This window comes from Amblyomma americanum, chromosome 10 (genome assembly GCF_052857255.1).
Source record: "Amblyomma americanum isolate KBUSLIRL-KWMA chromosome 10, ASM5285725v1, whole genome shotgun sequence".
Lineage (NCBI taxonomy): Eukaryota > Metazoa > Arthropoda > Arachnida > Ixodida > Ixodidae > Amblyomma > Amblyomma americanum.
The window spans coordinates 32,755,647-32,776,257 of record NC_135506.1 but is presented as its reverse complement, the minus strand read 5'-3'; the positions used below and the strand labels follow the sequence as shown (position 1 = coordinate 32,776,257).

Sequence of the window (20,611 nt, the reverse complement as noted above, 5' to 3'; positions counted from 1 at the left end):
AAAACTGAACTGCCCAAATTTTTTAGATCATCCCATGTTCGCCGCATGCAATTTGCAATAGGGGTAGCCACCACCTGGTTGTGGCCAATCCCTCTTGTGGGTATGTGCCATTTTATGAGACAAACAACAACAACTTGCGTCAGCGATGCTTCAGCGTCTCTATCGCCGAAGGAACTGACATAGGTTGCTTCCATGGGCAAAATCAAAAGAAACAAGAGAAACGAAATAAAAAGAGACTGTATATCGTGCGTTGTTGAGTTGGGTGTTAGGGTTAAGTTTTTTTTCAGCGTTTTTCGCTTGGCTGTAGTGATTTATTCTGCGCAAGGGGAAACAAACTTTTGCGTGCTTCTGAGCCGACCTGTATACCTTGTGTGTGACAACGAACGTTTCAAGGAAGTGATCCTATGCTGTCTCCGAATAAGTCACACGCACCTTACGCACAGCTTCGTGCTATAAAAACAAGTCAAACCTGTTTGCGAAGAATCGGGAGATGAACTTGCGGTTAACCAAATTTTATTTATTCTCTTGTGTGAAACCAGAAAAACTAAGAAAAAAGTACTTTACTCTATTTTATAATGAATGCATTTCTTTTCATCCAACATTGCTCTTAGATGACAATGTCATTGTTAAATACCTTCTCTTTTTAGCTTTTTAAAAAGTGCAGGCGGATTTGAAAAACTAAATTTTTAACCACTGGCTCCCTTTACTACATTACACACCTCAGCCACTTTCTCATTTCTGAGAAGAAGGCTGAGGTTTATATTTAAGTACTGTCTCCACTGTCTCAAATAAAATCTCAAGGTCAAAGTTCAGGCGCCATCAAGATCAAAGGTCAAGGTCGGGTACCAGTGGCGATAGTCGTATGTTCACGTGGTAATATACCTTAGCTTGAGCCATACCAAAAAACCAGTTAAGTTCGGCTTTAACTTGTGAGACATTGTAGGTCATCGCCGATGTGGCGCCCACTGTCTCAAAACAAATGTCAAGGCCAAGGGTGAAGGTCAGGTACCCTATGCCATAGTGATATCATCACGTGGTCATACTACCATAGTTTGGGCCATACCACAACGCAGTTAAGCTCGGTTTGACCTTGTGAGGCATTGAAAGTCATCGTCTCATCCACATCGAAATCAGAAGTTGTACCCCAAGGAGTAGAGCTCTCGCCATGAAAAAAGTAAAGCATTCTGCTTAGATGCTCGAAGGTTTACGGATCACGAAATGAATGTGGATGTGCAAAACTAACCCGCACGACTCGAAGCATTCTGCAAAGAACTCAGTGCTACTCGACTGATTTTAAACTCCCAAGTAGTTGCAATACTTTTGCTTTGGAAAGGCACCTTGTTTGTGACAATATTCTTCTTCCGGACGATGCAGTAAATGAGGATGGGAAATGAGTTCTGCAGCAAAAATTCAACAAGACGAAGGGGCAGGAAAATGCAACTCCGACGAAAGAAAAAGAAAAGGAAACCTGGTTCCACACTTTCCACATATTGGCTCATTACACTGAACAAACTCCGGAGTCCTTACATATACTTACCATCGATAATAAGGCTACATAATATCGTAACATTTACTAGTTCTTTTAGGCATTCAGACTGGGGATACTGTAAAGCGCATAAGGCCTAATTCATGCTGACAGAGCAGTCACAATAACAAGATCTCGCTATGACACTCCAAGCTAGTCTTACGGAGATACAACCTCTCGAATACGAAACATGTCATTTATTAAGGTATTTAATGAAAAAAAGTGGTATTCGTTTTACGCTCACTAAGGAACGGCGTTCAGGTTCTAATGGTCAATGGATTCGGAAGAACAGTTTGGGCATTTTCTTTAGCGGCTCTGTCATATATAAGCATAAACTGTTATCACTTTCTTGGCTCATTTGGGCAGCCTATGCTCAAGCATGATATCTAGTAGCGGTTTTGTACCTATAAGCGGTGCATCAGTGAAGCCAAGATGGCAGCTTGAACGATCTTTTTATGCAACTGCGGTTGGTTGATGATCAGGCTGATTTTCACTTGACGTCCTGCTAAGAGCAACGAGGCCTTTTTTTTTTCATTTTTCCGAGGTGTAAGAGAGTCCGTCATCACTCCGGTGACGACGAAAACTCTGTTACAACAAGCAAATGAAAAATACCGCAAGCAGCACTTTTCCTTGCTTTAAACTGCGAGAGATGCGAGAACCAGCGACTAGCATTCTTCTAACGCTGAAAACAACAAAGCTGGAAATATTCTACGACTCAGTTTCTTTGATGTCACTTTATAAGCTTTGCCGTTTTATATTCGGCCAACTTTACGAATTTTAATGCAAGAATTTGTGTCCGCGTATTGTTACATATCGCGCAACAGTCTAACGCGACTTCTCCACGCATTATCTATTTCCGGCACCCTTCACTGTTCCTCGTTATCTCCCAAAACGCAATCCTAAAAGCAGAGTAACGTGTCAGCGCTGATTAAACTTCAGCTGGCGTTCACTGACTGGTGTTTCATTAAAGTTTTCTCTCTTCAAAAAATTGGCGGTGGTTTGAGCTCTGGTTAAACCTGTGACGCGATAACTACAGCTGGCCGAGTGGAACTTGGTCATGTGACCAACCACGTCGCGAACCACGTGATCAGCCACGGTGCCGCGCCGCCAACAGCTGCTTCGCACCACGTGACCAACTAAGTGACAGCGTGGCAGCGCACCCACAGGGTTTGCGTTATAACGCATAACGCTGAGACCGCAAACGCGAGAAGTAAGGCTCTAAACGAGGAAACTATCCTGAAGCGCACTCCTTTTCGTTTTCTTTCTCATTGCGGGAAGCACTGAGAAGCGCGATAGTCGCGTTAGCCACAACGCGCTCAAGCCCGATGGCGCCGGCGAGCACTCAAGTGGCGACAAGTAAGAAAACTGCTGTGCGAATTATTTATTGGCAATCCTTGCGAAAGAGACCGCGCTAGAAGGCACAGGAGTTTGTTGTTTTTTTTTCTTTCCCGGAGTCAGGTGTGTTGGGAGATGAAGGCGGTGGAGTACGTTACCCGACGGACATACTGAATGGCGCAGCGAAGACGATGTATGCAGTTCATGGCAAGAGCACGCTGACTGCCAAAAAAAAAACGGCCAAGTTGAGGATCCGATACTGAAGCGGTGGTTTCAAGGAGGGGCGCGCCTCGAGGAGACGAAGGCACGGCAGCTATCGGAAAAAAAAAAAGGGGGGGGGGATAAACATGAAAAAATAAAACAATGTGGCTGCAAACGACACATTTTATACAACGCACAGCCGGCAAGCAAAGCTCGCACCTACAACGCAAACAAATCAGACTGCGAGTCCTACCAATAGCTAATCAATATGGCATAACAGAAAACCAAGGTTTGCGAGCAGTTTGCTTACTCGGACTATCGAGGCCTCGATGCGCCGCCTCCTGTCGTTGATGGACAGGGACAGGTGAAGGCAGCAGCTCCTCACACCACGTCGTTATAGCAGCTGGGAGCTCGCACGCATGAGCCCTCGCAAAGCGGCGACGATGGTTCGGGGGACAGCAGGCCACCGCGTCGATGTCCCACTGGCGCCGACTAGGGGCCCTCTTCGTGTTGACGGAAGGAGACCGTTGGTGTCCACGCCCAGTCGGCAGGCCTCGGGAAGGTGGTGAAGCCCGTTTGCCGTGTTGCACCACCGGTGATTAGAATGTTACTCTGCACATGTCTTCAACGAGTTCCTGTGCCACGTCGTTGTGGCATGTCAGTTATTTTCTTTCACAATCCTTGCTTCGCCTTTCTATTTTGAGCACGTCCCACAAGTTTCCCTGTTTCCTCTTTCCTTAGTGCGCAAGGATGGTTAAAACAACTCATGGCAGAAGGAAGGACACTGAAAGACTGAGATATGAACGTGAGTTGAAATACGTAAGGAAAGGAAAGAAGCGAAGTAGACAAATAGAGCCGAAAGTATGTTAAAAAAGAAAGCAACCTTGCACACCACGAAAGAGCCGGACTGACGTCCACCTTGCCTGGTCAAGAGGTCCGCTTGAAAGTATGCAAAAGTTGTTAATTAGCATATACAGGTGATCAGGAATGAGTGCACTGATGAAAAGGTCAGTGTTTTTGAATTGCATAGGCACGGGTAAAATATAGTTGGAAATAAATGAGAGAATGAGCGATTTGGCTCAAATTGTGTAATTTGACCAGACGTCTACGAGTAGCTATGGAAGGCAAAATAGATGAAAAAAATGAAAAAGCATTTAGCCCGTAATGTTGCCGAGATGTTTGCTTGAATAAAAGTATTCGCAGACATCGTGATTATAAACACAAAAATCATGCTTGCTGTGTGAAATCTGACAATGACTCCATTGTACGTGCAATACATGCACGACATGTGCGAATGTGGTGAAGTGCAGGGATGAACTCTGGAGTGTGTGGCTGTACTTAAGGGCACTACCTGCCGCTGAATTGGGTGACATTAGCTTAACATGGGGGACCGGCAGCCATACGACTAAGCAGGATGGGGACAATTCCGAAAATAACAATTTATATTGAACGATGGGCGAACAGACCAAGGGTTATGTGGGCCATCAACTGTTGTAGAGCCATAACAAACTTGTAATTAAATAGTCTTGTGCAGGGAGGAGGCATACGTGAGGCAGGAATTGAATATCCTGCGTGGACTACTGGACAGGGCCAGAGATCCGAGCTCGTACTTTCGGCGTATCTGCAAAGACAAGTGAAAAGCATGGATGTCGGGCGTATGCGATAGAAGTCTCCGACGGACACGCTGCCCACTTTCCGTACTGTCGGGAGCAGAACTGCCGTATGACATGCGGGCTTTGATTCGCTTGCACTTACCACCCTACTCCTGGTGTCAAGAGAGCTAAAAAGAAGGCCGATCGAGGCAGGAAGGGAACGCCTTGTGTCGTGCATGGAGGCCGGACCGGGGCCACAGACCCGAGCTCGGACTTCCCGAGTAGGGTCTGTGCTGTCGTCATCCAAGGGAGATCCTGAGCCGCCATATCTGCATAGACAGAAAGGAAACTTCGCCAAATGAACCGATAGATTAAAACGACTGAGCAGCACGAACAGACGGGATGGAAGAGAACACAGAAACATGCACCAACCAGACCGATCAAGCCCTCGTCTTGCAACACCATGGACGTCGTGAGCGTTTCAAAGTCATCCGAGGGTCACACTGTACACTGGCTGCACTGTCGGAAACAAACATGGCTTAAGCCACGCGAACTTCGACTGAACTACATCCTCGACCCCCTTCAGCGGAGCCATGGTATTGAGCAGCCTTACGGGGGTACCGCTTCCATCTGCAGCCGTGCCAGTCTTCTCGTTTCGATAAGTAATGTTCCTGCTTATTCAAAACGCAGAAAACGACGCTGCGATGCAGTGCAGTCAAAGCAGCCGACAGTACAGCGTTTGCGACAGGAGGCAGCAGCAACGCGAGTACATGGATGCCCGACCGAGACCAGAGTTCGGAGCTCGCGATTGCTGAGTCGGCTCCGTGCTGTCCTTGTGCAAGTGAGACTAAGCCGGCTTATCTTCAGAGAAAAAAAAGGAACCTTTCCCAAATACAACCATAGATGAAAACGACTGAGCAGAGCGAACAGACGGGACGGAAGAGAATAACAGACATGTACTGTGTTCTCTTCCATTCCGTCTGCTTGCGCTGTGCAACCATTTCCATCAACATGCACCCGCCAGCCCGACTAAGAGCTATTCTTGCAACCATGGATGTCGTGAGCATTCCAAAGTGCTCCGAGGGTCACGCTGTACACTAGCTATACTGTCGGGACTTCGACGGAACTACATCCTCGGCCCCCTTCAGCGACAGCTGGTATTGAAGAGCCTTACGGGGTACCGCTTTCATCTGCAGCCGTGCCAGTCTTCTCGTTTCGATAAGTCGCGGTCCTGCTTATTGAAAACGCAGAATACTGGACGCTGCGATGCAGTGCAGTCAAAGCACCCGACAGTGCAGCGTTTGTGGCAGGAGGCAGAGGGTTCACGAAAGCAACTTGCTCGACCCGCGACTGCCCTATCGGGCCAGATCTCATCGCGGGCCGAATGCACCAGTGACGTTGCATCAAGCATGAGAATGCTGGACTGAGCACATCTGCAAAGAAAAAAATGGGGGGATGACATACACGCAAGCATATCGTCGCAGTTGCACATACTCACCGTGATGGGCAAAGTGGGCGCGACTGAAGCCTTGCGCCGAGGGGCTGAAACAAGTAAGAAAGCTACCAGACCTTGGCTGCAGCGGAAACACGATGTGCTGCAGACCGGAGGCAGCGTCCGTTCTTCGGAGTTGCTGGACGAGGGTGGCGAGAATTTCCGAGCGCCGTATACGGCCACAAACCACATGTCTCAAAAGAATGTGCGCGCCTGGGCGTTCGGCTACACGACATGGTGGCCTGGTCGCAACGGCGTTCGGAACGTGTTTTTGTTTCGTGACGCAAACCACAGCGAGCTCGCGTATCTAAACCCCGTTGAGGCAGCGAGCAAAGCCTGGCATACAGGGGTCACCCAAGACCCCGCACAGTTCCCAAGGGTAGGCTTTTTGAGGTGGAAGAGCGACCCTTTCGGCATAGCACTGCAAGCGGCGTGTTACATCAGAATGCTGCGAAGGCGGACTAACTAACACGCCAGTTAAGCAGCACTGAATAGTCAACCTTCCAACTTTCACAATTAAACCACCCTTCACCGACAGACGTGCAGCCCACCGTAAGCAACATCTCGAACAGTTTCCAGAATTTCGAAAACCCGGCCACCCTCGGCGCTGTGGCCGAACAAATTTTGGCTATTTGAATGAGTTGCATGCAGTGGAGAGGTTGCTTTGCCTGCAAGCTTCTCGCGCATGTAGTGTACTTTGGCGTGATGTAGCCAAAGTTTGTTGGGCCACAGCGCCGAGGAAAACCACTCTCCTGAAATTCCAAAAACTGACATGGATACCACTTACGGTGGGCCACAAAACAATTGAGATCAAAAGCAACAGTAAAAAGTCGACAGTTCAATATTACTTAACCAGCGTGCCAGTTAGCACCCCTTAGCTGTGCTCCGACGCACTACACCGCCGACAATGCTATGCCGAAACAAGCACTCTTCTAACTCAAACTGCCCACTTTCAAAAACTGTGCAAAGTCTTAGTTGAAACACCCTGCATACGAGGTTTCGTCGCTGGCTCAATACCTAAAGCTGGCCTGCCAATTGTGAGCTAAGCCTGAAGCTGAATCCTAGCGCGCCACTCTTGCGTCACGAACAAGAAACCCGATGGCGACAGGCCATGAAACCTCTACGCGCTGCGTGTTACTTGCTGGTTATCATTCAATGCTCGCGGGAACAGCGCGAGTGAAGCTTAAATTTTGTCTAACAGGTTTCACGGGCACTCGTCGCCCTCGCCGCGAGGCCTTGCCCCGCACTCACCTTCGATGCCGACGGCCTGGCTCGGAGAGGCGTGTTCCTCGGCAGTCGCCGGTAGGCCTCGAGCGCAACGGCATACATGAGTCTCTGGTGAACACGTGAAAACGACAGCAACCCGCTGGCAACGCGCACAGAGGCATGTCCAGCAGCACTGCCGCTTGTACTGCAGCGAAAACAAGCTCTCGGAGCTAGCACCAACGAAGAATGACTGGCGGCCTCAGTGTGTCGCATTTTTTACCCCCGAGTCAGCACTGGCGCTTGCGCGTTACTGTCGACTGCAGGCGTTTTCAATGGCGGTGGGCGCTGATGCACTTATCAGCGATACAACTGCGTCACTGCGCCGCTGCTTCCATGGGCAGACAGCGCATCGTCGCGTTTCTTGCGACCACTTTTTTGTTTTGTTTTGTTTTCTTCTGCCCCAGGCGCGGCTCGATGAAGTGATGCGAAGACTGCGTTAGAAGTGCAAGTTTGGGCATGCATGCGCAGTGCATAGCTTGGCCGACGCTTTTCGTGTTTGTTATCCTGCGCTTGAGACAAACGTAATAAAAAGATGCCAACCATTCTCGCATCCCTTCGTGTTAATTCAAAAATCTAATAGGCTTCAATTTCCGCAGCGTGAACGAAGCACCTTCAAAACCCATAGAGGCTGTTGTGTTTAATACATCCAAACGGCCAGGCTCTATACGTTCGATTTTTCTGATTTCTTCCGCAGCAGCTTTAGACTGGTCGTGCTGTTAGCTTTTGCACAAATGCGAACGCGAAGACACGAGGACAAACGCACAGATACAAGTCTGGCGTCAACTACCAACTGAATTCATAGTTGGTAGTTGAGTTGCAGGTCTTAGAAGGCGCCAGTCCTGTCTCTGGGTAGAAGGATGGCGAGTTGGGCTAGTCGGATGTAATTCACGTTGAAAACAATATTCAGCGCAAACGGACGAAGAACACAGGAGGAATAGACGCTACAAGCGCTGCAGAGGGTGCATTGGCGAAATGCGAAAGAATTAGCGTTTGCCGTGACGTTGGTGGCTCCTAGTCGGCGCTTTTCTATACCTACTTCTTAGCCACTCCGTTAAGGTCCGACAGCCACGCTTCGATCTCCGATGCTACCACTTGACGACGTCTACTTTTTTGAAGCGAAAGCTTCACTACGCCAGGTAAAGCTGTTTCACCGTGCGTTGCCGGTAGACCTCCAAGTGAGCCAGAGGTCAAGTGTGGCTATAGGCCTCACCACATGTGGTTTACCATGGCGTCGCACCGCTTGACCTTTAACCTTCGATCCGCAGGTAGAATGCGGTAGAATAGGCCTCAGCGTTCACTGGGTGACCAACCTCTCGCAATGAACCATTAATTTAACCGCCACCTGCCAGGGTAGCAGGGTGGCCGCGCTGCCTATCATCCAGTGTACGGAACGCACTCAACGTTATAACGTTGAGGCTTGGCATCTGTATACAGAAGCCAAGCCGCGTTTACTTGCCCGATACACCGCAGCTTTCGATCTGCAGTCAGGTTCAGCCGTGGTTAAACCGCAGATAATTTTTTAGCCAGCAAAAAGTTATTTATTTATTTATTTATTTATTTATTGATTGATTCATTCGTTCATTCATTACTTCATTTATCGATCGATTGTTTGATTCATTCATTCATTAGTTCATTCATTGATTCACTCATTTATTTATTTATTTATTTATTTATTTATTTATTTATTTATTGATCGATCGATCGGTTGATCAGAGTAAGAGGTGATCCCTGCTGAACTATTTCAGCTCCTTCTTCTGTTGCTCTTACCCCTTCCCGCTATGCAGTACTGCAAGAACAGCAACTACGAGTTCGGTTTCTCCGACAGAAATCCGGTGGCGCCTTTCTACTCGAGCGCAAAGGAAAAGAAATTCATTGCCTTCGACGACTCTCGCTCGATGGCAATGAAGGTGAATGACGTCTCTGTCACGTGTTCTTCTAGCTTCGTATTGCTTCATTTGGTGACCTTAATGCAAGCAGCAAAGCGGTGTACCGGTAGGCGAAGTTCTTTTAAACGCTTCCACTCTAGACTGACACTGCACGCCTGTTCACTAACCACGACGAAAAATAGCGTGAAATTTCTACGACACTTTCTTAGCGTTGTCAACTGTGAATCAATGATGGAGGGCTATGCCATCAAGGCAGCTGTCAACAGAAGTTGCCAGACATGCTAGGTCTCTATGACATCTGCAACTTTGGAATATTTTTCCACTCTCAATTTTTTAAAGAAAGGACTTGCACCCGGCCCTTGAATACATTTTCTTGTACTGTGCTGTCGCACTACATATATGCAGCCAGTTTTAAATCGCGGATTAATACAGCTTGCTTTCTGTAATTTCTCCAGCGCTCGCTGCTAGTAGAACTGTGGACTGGGGATATATAATGGGGTAAATTCCAAAAAGGCACAAACCCTCTCCTCTCTACTGAATAATATTTATCGTGAGTGATGGCAACCCTTTGTGGCGCTGGTCTTTACATAATCATATACATTTACATAATCACACAGGGAAAATGAAGATAAGCACCATGTTCTGGTCGCATACTGCATCGGGAACTATTTAGTTCTAAATCATGTTTTAACGTAATAGGGTTAAGCAGCTCGTGTCGCTTAAAATCTGGCGTCGGCGTCATAGGCTTGAAGGTCACCATCGTTGACGGGGAGCGAGAAATCGGTGAAAAATCCTCTTAGAAGCAACGCAGGAGGCAGGCGGGTCACTTTGGTCACGTGACCTTGCGGCATCATCACATTCTGCCCACTCGATTGTGAGAAAACAGTCCACCGTGGCAGATGGCAGTTCGCACAAGGCCCGCCGGTGGCAGCACCTGCCATTGCAGGACAGTGGTGCATCGCTGGACTACAGCGCCTCTGCTCCAGGAGTGGTATGAGGACTCCCAGGGATCTTGAATGTAAAGTAGAGAATTACCAATATCCTTAAGGCGGATGTTAAGTGTCCCTCCAGATTTTTTTCAATACAGCACTTTTACCGGATTTTTTGTATGCGCTAAGACTATTTCGGAAATCTCTCTGCCTTGTACATCAGGATAATCGCGCGAAACGATGGCACCTGTAAGCTCTTGAAGTGCGCCAGAGATAGCGTCGGTGGCAATCACCGATACCAACCTGCGAACAAGCCAGGTCGCCTGCGTTGCCGTAGTATGTCGTGACAGAAATCTTTGTTCGCCTGCTGGTTGATCTGAATGCTGTAGAAGTTGGCCGGGAAGTACCGATGCCCAGAATACATAAGTTATGGTAATGTGGGGAAGCTTCGACACTAAGGACATCTCGCGGCTAGACGCAACACTGAAAGTTAATCCGACGCAGCTTTGTGGCATATATTCGTAGCTCGTTGGCATATACGCCAGAGCTCATGAGTATGCGGCATTTTTAGATTTGCGGTTTTACGCCGAAGTTTATACGCAGGTAAGTATTCTGGCGTGATGCCCGACGATTGCCTCCGAGAAATTGTCTTGAGGCGTATGTGAAGAAAGCACACTTACGACACGTAGGTAATTAAGCACCATAGGTAATGCCTAATTAAAATAGGTAATTAGGCACCATTATTATTATGCAAAAACGTGTCCGAAGTTTGGCGCTTCCGGGTGTAGAGAAAAAATAAAGTCAAAATGCTTACCATGCCAGGAAAAACGAAATGTTGGAGCCTGAACGTGCTTATGAAAACGCTACAGCGCACTTGTCACCTTCAGGACGCACGCCTAGCCCACCCGCAAGTTTATACTTTGATAGTTCCACTCATGGTTCATGCAGTCTTTCTAAAGGTATACGTTCTCAACTGCATCACTGTACCTGTGGACTGCGCCTTCTTGTTTAGTGCAGTGTGGGTGCTGGCCCTATGCAAACTTGCTCCTGCATGAGCGCCTAGATGATTCGCGCCTTTGACTGTCTATTTAAGGGGAACTTCAATGAATAGATGCGTGCAAATGTTAAGCATCATGTAGAGGTTATCAGATATAGGAAACGGGACCTTCAATGTAAATAAGGTATTCTGGAGACTGCTGTGAGGGATTAATTTAATTACATTGTATGTATTGATATTTAATATTCGCCTTGTGTCTGCCTTTTATTCCATCGACTAGTTCTGCCAAGGCAAGAAAGACCACACATCGGTCAAGTATGGCATCGCCGTATTCGACGTCGAATTGGATGACCCAGAAAACAAATGCGGCATGGGTGCTTACTCGAGGCTGAAATCCGTCAAGAAGCTGTTTGACTATATGAACAACAACTTCACATCGCCCAGCGACTTCGAAAAATGTGGAAAATAAATTTTGCACTTGCACAAGACTTGCACAAGACACAAGCTATCGCTACAAAAATCTTACCCATGCCAGCTGTACACAACTACTGTAACCAAATATGGCGAGAAAAAGGTCTGTCAGCAACAAAAGGTTAACCCTTGAAGCCAGGAAACGGGGAAAAACTAAGAAAAGATAGGTAGAAAGGAAACTTGTGAGAAAGATAGGAAAGTGAAAGATGGGGGGGGGGGGGAAGGACAGGAAAAGGCGACTGTCGATCTCCCCCGGTCGGGCCAGGCCGGAGGTGCCGTATACAGGAAGCTGGGGCAAAAGTGATGTGTTGCCTCCGCCGGGGGCCTTAAAGGTCCAAACACTCGGCATCGGCACAACCACCAGGATTCCTATTTCCCCGGACATGATGATGCCACGCACGGCTAAGCGCGGGTGCTCGGGTGCTCGGGTCGGTGGTGACGCACTGCCCACAATCATCCCCCTGCGGGGATGTCCCTGCCGATGCTCAGGGACCCGTGGTGTCGCAGCTCACCAACGTCTGCATGTTGCGGGCGCCTCTGCGGGCGCATCGATTGAAATGAACACAGCATTGAAAGCTACCGTTTTATAGAGAAAGCATTGTCAGTGCTCTCCTCTGCTTTTGAATCGAAAAAAGAAGCGGCTGGGTGCTTGGCTGGACGAGAATGTTTACACACCGCAAACTAAGAAAAAATACTTGCCCCTAACACTGAAGAATTACGCTAGCGGGAAATAAAGAAGGCAGTATACCATGATGAAAGGGTGCCAAATATTCCTCAGTGACTTGCCGCAAACCACCTAAGGGCTTCATAGGGTTTCTTAGGGCTTCTTAATTTTATTTTTGTAAGACAGGTTCAGGACACCAGGATAGATAATGAAGAGGGATTAAGTAGTACAGCAGCTTGTAACCCAACTCGTAACAGAATATTTGCATAAAGTAGCAATGACATTCTTTTGGCCGGGAGGCGAAAAAATATTAACTTGGTGGTTACAATTGGTCAACATGCCGCTAATTCAACACTGGACTGACAGATGACCATCCAGACTGGAAGACAATGCGAATAAACTGATGGCTTTCGGCCTTGAAAGCAACAATTAATCATTGTGAGTTAGAGCATCATCGTGTGTGCTCTGACTCATCCAGCTTTGACTCCCTGGAAAGTGTCGCCAACTCTCCAGAACGCGAAAAGCAAGCTGCGGTGCAGCCAGATATATTCCCGAATACAGGAAGAGGCGACTGGTCGTCATGGTCGACACCTTGGCGGCATCGGCGGCTCGCTTGCGGTGCTCGAGGCTTCCGTATAAGGGAAGTAGTACAGCTGCTGGGCGAGGTTGAACTGCCATCTGGAGGCGCGCAGCTCAGTCAGTTCGAGCAGCGCCTTGCGCGCCTGCGCCGGAAGGTGGGGCAGGAGGAAAGCCTCCCGCAGCCGCCGAACCAGGGTCTCCATGCAATGGGGGGCGTCGCGCTCGACGGCCTCGCTGGCGATGGTCAGCACCATCCATGCTCAGCACCGACCGCAGGCACTCCATCTGCGAGGTGCCGGTTGCAGTAGTCAGCACGCGTGATGTATAACGCGCTCACTGCGAAGACCAGCTTAATTCGAGAGAAATGAGCGACAGTTATCGTTACGAGTATTTTTACATATCGGCCCCCCTTTCACCCCTTAATATCTTCCGTCACTGAGGAGTTAACCCGCTGTAAGTCAGCTAGCGTGCCTTCCCTTCAAGTAACTACTTCAAGTAACTAACTTCTTAATCTCATCCGCCCACCTAACCTTCTGCCGCCCCCTGCTACGGTTGCCTTCTCTTGGAGTTCACACCGCTACCTTTAAGGATCGGCGGTTATCTTGCCTTCGCATCACATGCCCTGTCCAAGCCCATTTCATCCTCTTGATTTCGACTAGGATGGAGCCCTGCATTGAGGGCTCCACTCAGGAAGACGACGACGACGATGATGATAATGATGATGATTATGGTGATGATGACGATGGAAGACTAGCTACAATAAAAGCTTTTCATCCTCTTCCTCCTCTGCACAGACTGTACACAGACCACCATGACAGCGGCTATGCAAGATGTTCATTGGCTCAAGATATGATACTCACCTTGCGCCTTGAGATGGTGTAAAAAAAAATTGCACGCGAATAAAACGACTCGCTGCGTGAAACAAAATAGAATATTCTAAACGTGTTGCCAAATGATGATGACTCGCTGCTGTGATGACAGCTAGGACTCAGACGTGCACAGCAAGCAAAACATTCCTGTTGTACCTCGTCGCAGGTAGCGCTTACAAGCATTAAATAAATTGCAACAGACGAGTAATTCGTTCAGGCCGGCTTATGGCTGATGGAACCCGCGATATAGGCCCAGGGCCTTTGGCCTTTGAACGCGCTCCTGTCTTTCCAGGCTTCTGTCCAAGCTAGGATGTGCGCACGACCTCCCTGACTGCGCTGTTTGAGGTGACGGAGGCTTTTTTAGATAATTTAAGCTAACACCTTTATTTTCTTCACCCTTGTCACCTGTCCCAATTCACTCGGGAAATGCTCGCCAAGTAGAGTCGTTTGGTTCTCTCTGTGCTTGTTTATTTGGGAATGCATACACAAACCTCAGCTTTCAGTACATCGTCTGCACTTTCACGCAAGACACAACACGCGTTTATTTGTAGGTGAACAAACATCAACGACCGGTCTTTTTCATCATTTAGTTGGCCGTCGAAAAAAGCCGTCCCACAACTCCGTCCCACACCCCACAACTCCGAGCACCACAGCTCCCGATCAGTGTTGGATCACTTCAAGCACGGAGTCCTGCAAGTCCTGCGCATACAAAGCAGTCAGCCTTGTGAAATCAGGACCGCAAGCAGAAAGCACAGAACTGAGAGGCAAGCGAAGAACGGGGATCTATACGCACCGTCTCATTCTCGTTACCAGTCTCAGCTGAAACTGAAAGCAAAGCCAGACGCGTCAGTACATATGCTGCACTCTACCGGATCATGTTGCAGGCAGCTTGCGGCGTAATTACTACATACCCGTGTGCTTGATTACGATGGGCTTAGTAGGCGTCACAAGAGGAGTCACACCAATCTGCGAAAACACACAAGCAAACAACGAGTAATGAGACAAAGTGCAAGCGCACAATAGTTTAGACCCATTTTCAACGGCATCCATTGCGCTTTTTTTAGGATCAATCTTCTTTCGATACGAATTTTTTCAGAGTTATGTTTTGTCTTTAGACGACTCCTATGACACATCTATGACAAGGACCCTTCAAAAGTGAGAGACATCACAAAAGTTTTACGCAAATAGCTTAATGTGTAGGTTTTAATCTCAGACATTCTGATAACCCTGCTGAAGTGGAAAGTTATGGGTTTAAGCTTTAATAAATGACGAAAAAAATAAACAAGAAAGAGAATTCCAGTATTTGTTTTAGGGGCTGCCTGTATAAAGATAATTTATATCGCAACAGTTTGTTTTTATACTTCATGTCAGCTAGAACAGTGGATGACATAACATTTGACACTAATCAGTCATGCGCCCGCTGTGGGGTTCACTCTCTAGCGAGGTGATAGCTTATTTGCATACTTTCATAAGGAAACTAATAGCCTGGAACATTCTTATCAATTTACCTGCAGTTGTCACATATTGGCACAACTACAATGCGCTCAAAAGGTTTGCGAAGCCAAGAACGTAAGAGTAAGAGCTATAAGCTTCAAAGATAGCATATATGCTCATTATATTGGCAATTACTTTGTGACTATTTAGTGCAGTCTTGCAAAGGGTCTTTCAAAGAAACGATATCAGCTGTATCCTCTTCTCTGATGCACGATAGTCTAGTCATTTCATGAAGATCGTCACACCGCAGTAACAAATCGTGAATTGCTTCCTTCTTGTTTTGCTGACCTTAAGCAGTTAGTTGCAAATAAATCAGCTTGTATACGTACAGGGCAGGTGTTCCGTGCGAAGCACCAATAAAACACACCTTATTAAGCATCCCTGTATTCGAAGAGCGGTATCGCCTCTCGGGCAGAGAGGCTGCTCGCGGCTTGGATGGCCCCGGCGACTGGGGCAGGCGATCAGGCGTAGTCGCCGCAGTCAGAGACTGCAAAGGGCCAAGTGCATGCGTTGTCCTTACGGTCAAGAAGCAGCAGTCGCGAATACAAAGAAGGCATGTCATGCTCCCTGTGCAACAATTTACTCAGCAATGACGTGGACACTAAATGAAATGAGCGAGATACACGGCAATTTGGGTGAGGCTATAATGTGGAATGTTAGGTGCAGCAGAAGCGGTTTATAGATCATACTTGTTAGGCAATGGCTCAACGGAACAGCAGAACCATGCGGCTACACCATCCCTCAGGCTTTTTTCTTCGAGGCTCGCCTCAATCAGTAACCTTGAAAAGCCGGCTGGCCAATTCTCTCTGAACGCTTCTGTGATTAAAGCAGACCTGCCTGTTTTTGAGGGCTCGTAGTTTTATTGTTTTCCGAAAAAAATAGCATATAAAATAGATATAAAATAGAAAAGTTAGAAAGAAGGGTGGTGTGCGTGGACAAGTGGTTCAGTATATCGAGCGCGGAAACCTTGCTCGTGTCTTACCTTTGTCGATAACCATTTCCGGCCCCTGACGGTCTTCACTAGGGGAGGTACCGGTTTGTCATGAATGTACTGAAAAATAAATCACATAAAGAGATATTAAGATGATAACTGAACCTTTTGTATTGCTTCATTTACTTGTGCATTCACAGGCTGGCATGCCCAATTTTTCTCCGGTTTACGGAGCTGTGACTCCCTTGAATACGGTAACTACTCAAACAAACTCAAGGACAAAGAATACTGAGAGCCCGAAGAAAACCTGGAATGGAATTGGGCTTGCCCAAGTAAAATTTTAATCCGTATCGATGCCTTGCATTTCACGCCACAAGTGCCGTGACAGTGCGTCGCGCACAAGTCACCAAGCTTTCACAGCAAAGGTGGCGATAAACTGATCGGACATACGTACATATTTTCCTTCCACTCCTGTTCGGCCTACACAGCAGCCATTGCGTCGTCATTAAAAAGCCAGTTCAGCAAATGTCGCAGAAGAATTATCCATATTACTTGGAATGTCAGTTATTCCGGTATCACCCTTCGCGAGCACATAGCAAATGAACGTGGTTGTCAGCACCTCACATTGCTTATTCCAATTGCTTCGCGAAACCACCACTTCTGTGCAGTCGTGAACACCTACCTCACTAAACTCGCCGCACAGCATTATCTACAAATGAGCATAAAAATGACCCAGGCAAGAGGCTCAGTCAGGTCATGAGTTGCACTCCCAGGCCAATACCCTGCTGCGAAATGACAATACACTCGAATTTTAATATCATCAGCAGAAAAACTACGCCTAGCTCGCTATAAATGCATCTTCTCCCATGTGTCTTCCATTAACTGTGTCCAGTGGCAGCTGTGGCCACAATTCACCCTGGAAACCTGGTGATCGCATCCAGCCACCTGACTCTCTGCAAGCCCCTCCTACTCTTGCGTTATCTTGGAGTCCATTCTGTTACCCTAAACGATCATCAGTTATAACCAGTGCGTCAATGCGCAACTGCACGGTAGCCGAGGCCGAAGAGGAAGCCGTAGCTCTAGCGACAGCGGAGGGCTGCCGATTAAACACGTCTCTAACCATGCTCGCAGACTCCCAAGCAGCATGCCGTAACTATCTATACGGCAGAATCAGCCACAACGGGTTCCGAATTCTCCGCTCATGTGGCAACCCCAACAACAACAACCAAGCCAAACACGCGATAGTTTCGATACCGGGTCACACCGACATTACGGGAAATCAGGAGGCAGACAGGACAGCTCGAGGGTACGCAACAAACCGAGCGTCCATCCACCTCACCTCTGCAGAGGACCCGGAACCCGTAGACCAAAGCTATGCAGAGATTCTCGACTCTAGAGAGGGACTAGCAAAAAGTATCCGCCCCCACATGAACAGCTAAGCAAGGAGGACGCCATAGCGTGACGACAACTTCCAACGGGAATTTTCCTGTGCTTAAACATGCTAAGTAAAATCTATCCCACAGAGTACGAAAGCGTATGCCCGTGGTGTGGAGATACACCAACTCTATACCACACCACACGGGCATGCCAGAAAGTCGGCGAGCTAACCACAGTAGAAAACCCGAGTGCGGAACAGTGGGAGAGGATGCTTTCCAGCGACATCGTAAAAGTCCAGCAAGGACTAGTAAGACGTGCTCGCAGGTCAGCTACTCTCAGTCGAGCCCTGGACTAAGGGAACCAACCCTGGAGCAAGATGGAAAAAGTCATCTGAAACCGCTATTACCTCTGTAAGATAGAGCAAAATAAACGTTTTACCTACCTACCTCTCTCGTGCTTCGGATCTGTAGTTACTATCTGCCCGAAGTAGATGTATTCCCTTCCCCCTTTTTCTTTGCTTCGTTGCCCGTTGTAAACTGCTGTTACATTGCGGGAGCGTTAAATATTAGGATTTTAATTTTTATATCGACAGTTGTGCTTTTCCTGCTTAGGTCCTCGATTATGGTTTGCAGCTCCTCATCAGCGTTACTAAGTGCAGCAATCTGATCAACAAATCGCAGATTGCTAATGTATTCTGCATTAACTTGTATCCCCAACACTTCTTAATCAAGACCTCCAGTAAACACGCGAAGAGTAGCACTGACGAGATCTTCTCTCCCTGCCGGCATTCTTCATGGTTCTGCCTTTATTACTTTCTATGTGGAGGTATATTTTTGCAGCGCAACTGCTATATATATTTCGCTGTATTCTTCAATACACCTCTTCTACAACCTTGTTGTGTCAACCCTGAATGATTTGAGAGGTTTCGAATGAGGCACATGCTTTCTCGAAATCTATTATAGCTACATTAAAAGATGGTGATACTCTACGCATCTTTCTGTCACATGATTGATGGTGCAAATGTGGTCTATTGTGGAGTAGAGTAGCTGTTGCGCATGCCGCCTGGTCAGTTGGTTGCTTTAAGTCTAAAGATTTTCGAAATCTATGAGCGAGTTCCTCGTAAATACCTCGTCGGCAGTTTATAGTAAGCTGATCGAGTTAAAATTTTTCAAGACCATGACATCCACTCTCTTATGGATGAAGGTAGCGTTAACATTCTTCAAAGATTCCGGAAGCACGTGTTCGTCAGACATTGTGTACACGGGGGGGGGGGGGGCGGGGGGAGCAGTTTTTCGAGCACAATTTGCCCAGCGTCATTCTACAGATCTGCACTCACCTGACCCTGATAACTTTAATATAGATATGGTTTATCGCGCCAACCAGGTTTTATGAGGGCCGGCTAATTACTATGAAGTGCACCACAAACAGCACTGAGCACGGAAGTAGTGCTCAAGAGATAAAAAAAAAACGTTGATGTCAGTAAACATGGGGTGGTAAGCAAAAGGTAACATACATTTAGTCGGCAACCTCGCACCGCGTAAGATGAAAGAGGCAAACAGTAGATGACAGGTGATGATGTCAATTTACAGTGACTAAAGTGAATTTTCCAAGACGATGCACATGTCGAAGCACACACCTGCTGGCACAGCTGTTTCACTTGCCATTCAAAGCTGTGCTTGTGCCCGGTGTACTACTAAAGGGGCCGGAAGTGCCTCTTACAAAACAAACGCGCCGGCAGTCGAAGATCCAGCTTCAGAAGCTACGAAAAAAAGAAGGCGGCGCACTTCCATAGATATTGAGATATGTCCAGAAATTCTCATCTACTTGAGCACAGCCATCAGCTCTCTCTATGAATGACGCGACTAATTCCATTCGAGTTTCTCTATTCAGTAATTTTGTTACCTATGCTCGCATTCAATACGCATGTACGTCTATCAAAATATACCTGTTCAGTTATTATCTGCACCATCAATGTTAAGGACTAATTTTGCCACACATTAAATGGCACTGCACAGGAGTGCGAAAAATTCCCTGCAAGGTAACCAAGTACCGTATAAAGGTTTACGATGTCAAGCTCTGTGAATGCATGCCCCCTCTGGGAGCTTTTTTCTCTGATTGCCATTCGGCAAAGGTACCCGCCGCGGTGGCTCAGTGGTTAGAGCGCTCGGCTACTGATCCGGAGTTCCCGGGTTCGAACCAGACCGCGGCGGCTGCGTGTTTATGGAGGCAAAACGCTAAGGCGCCCGTGTGCTGTGCAATGTCAGTGCACGTTAAAAATCCCCAGGTGGTCGAAATTATTCCGGAGCCCACCACCACGGCACCTCTTTCTTCCTTTTTTCCTTCATTTCCTCCTTTATTCCTTCCCTTACGGCGCGGATCAGGTGTCCAACGATATATGAGACAGATACTGCGCCATTTCCTTTCCCAAAAAAAAAACAGTTATTATTATTATTATTCGGCAAAGGCACAGTACTAACAGCGGAGCTTTATCGTGCCGCCGGTCTCTATGAAACAGTGAAAATTAAAAAAAAAGTTGCTCTTACTTTTGCCACGGGACTGATGACTGTCCACGGTGACTTGTCCAGACGTGTCTCCTGCGGCGCAGATTTTGAGACAGTTTTCACAGCAGTCTCGCCTTGTTTCTTATTAGTTGGGGTTGCGGGTACTTTGAATATATTCTCTGTCGACTTCCGAAAAGAAGACATGATGAGATAGGAGGGGTCAATTATAAAGCACTGTGTTCAACGCTGTGCCTGGCTGCACCGAGTGTTCTTTGATCTCTTCGTCGTCGGCTTCGAAGAGCTGCTGAACACTGAAGCGATTCGTAAGTGGATATTCCTAGCGCAAGTGCTTGTTTATATTCAGAAAATAATGAACAGTCTGCAGAGCAGTTGAGGCAGCTCTCTCCTGGCGTTTAACTAGTCGCTGAGCAGTTAATGAGACATTATCAGCGCAAACGAAGAAAAAAAGCCTGACGTCTTTTTCTTTCATTTCTAAATTATG

The 20,611-nt window shown here is 47.5% G+C and overlaps 1 protein-coding gene across 1 annotated transcript; it reads right to left on the bottom strand.

Annotated features, from left to right (window-relative positions):
• Nucleotides 1-14,424: 14,424 nt before the first annotated feature.
• On the bottom strand, nt 14,425-20,360 carry LOC144106207 (uncharacterized). The gene is made up of 5 exons (XM_077638944.1): nt 20,152-20,360; nt 16,283-16,351; nt 14,718-14,772; nt 14,600-14,631; nt 14,425-14,505 (listed from the first exon to the last, which is right to left on the bottom strand). The coding sequence occupies exons 1-5, from the start codon at nt 20,311-20,313 to the stop codon at nt 14,467-14,469; spliced, it is 357 nt and encodes a 118-aa protein (XP_077495070.1). The 5' UTR covers nt 20,314-20,360; the 3' UTR covers nt 14,425-14,466.
• Nucleotides 20,361-20,611: the final 251 nt, after the last annotated feature.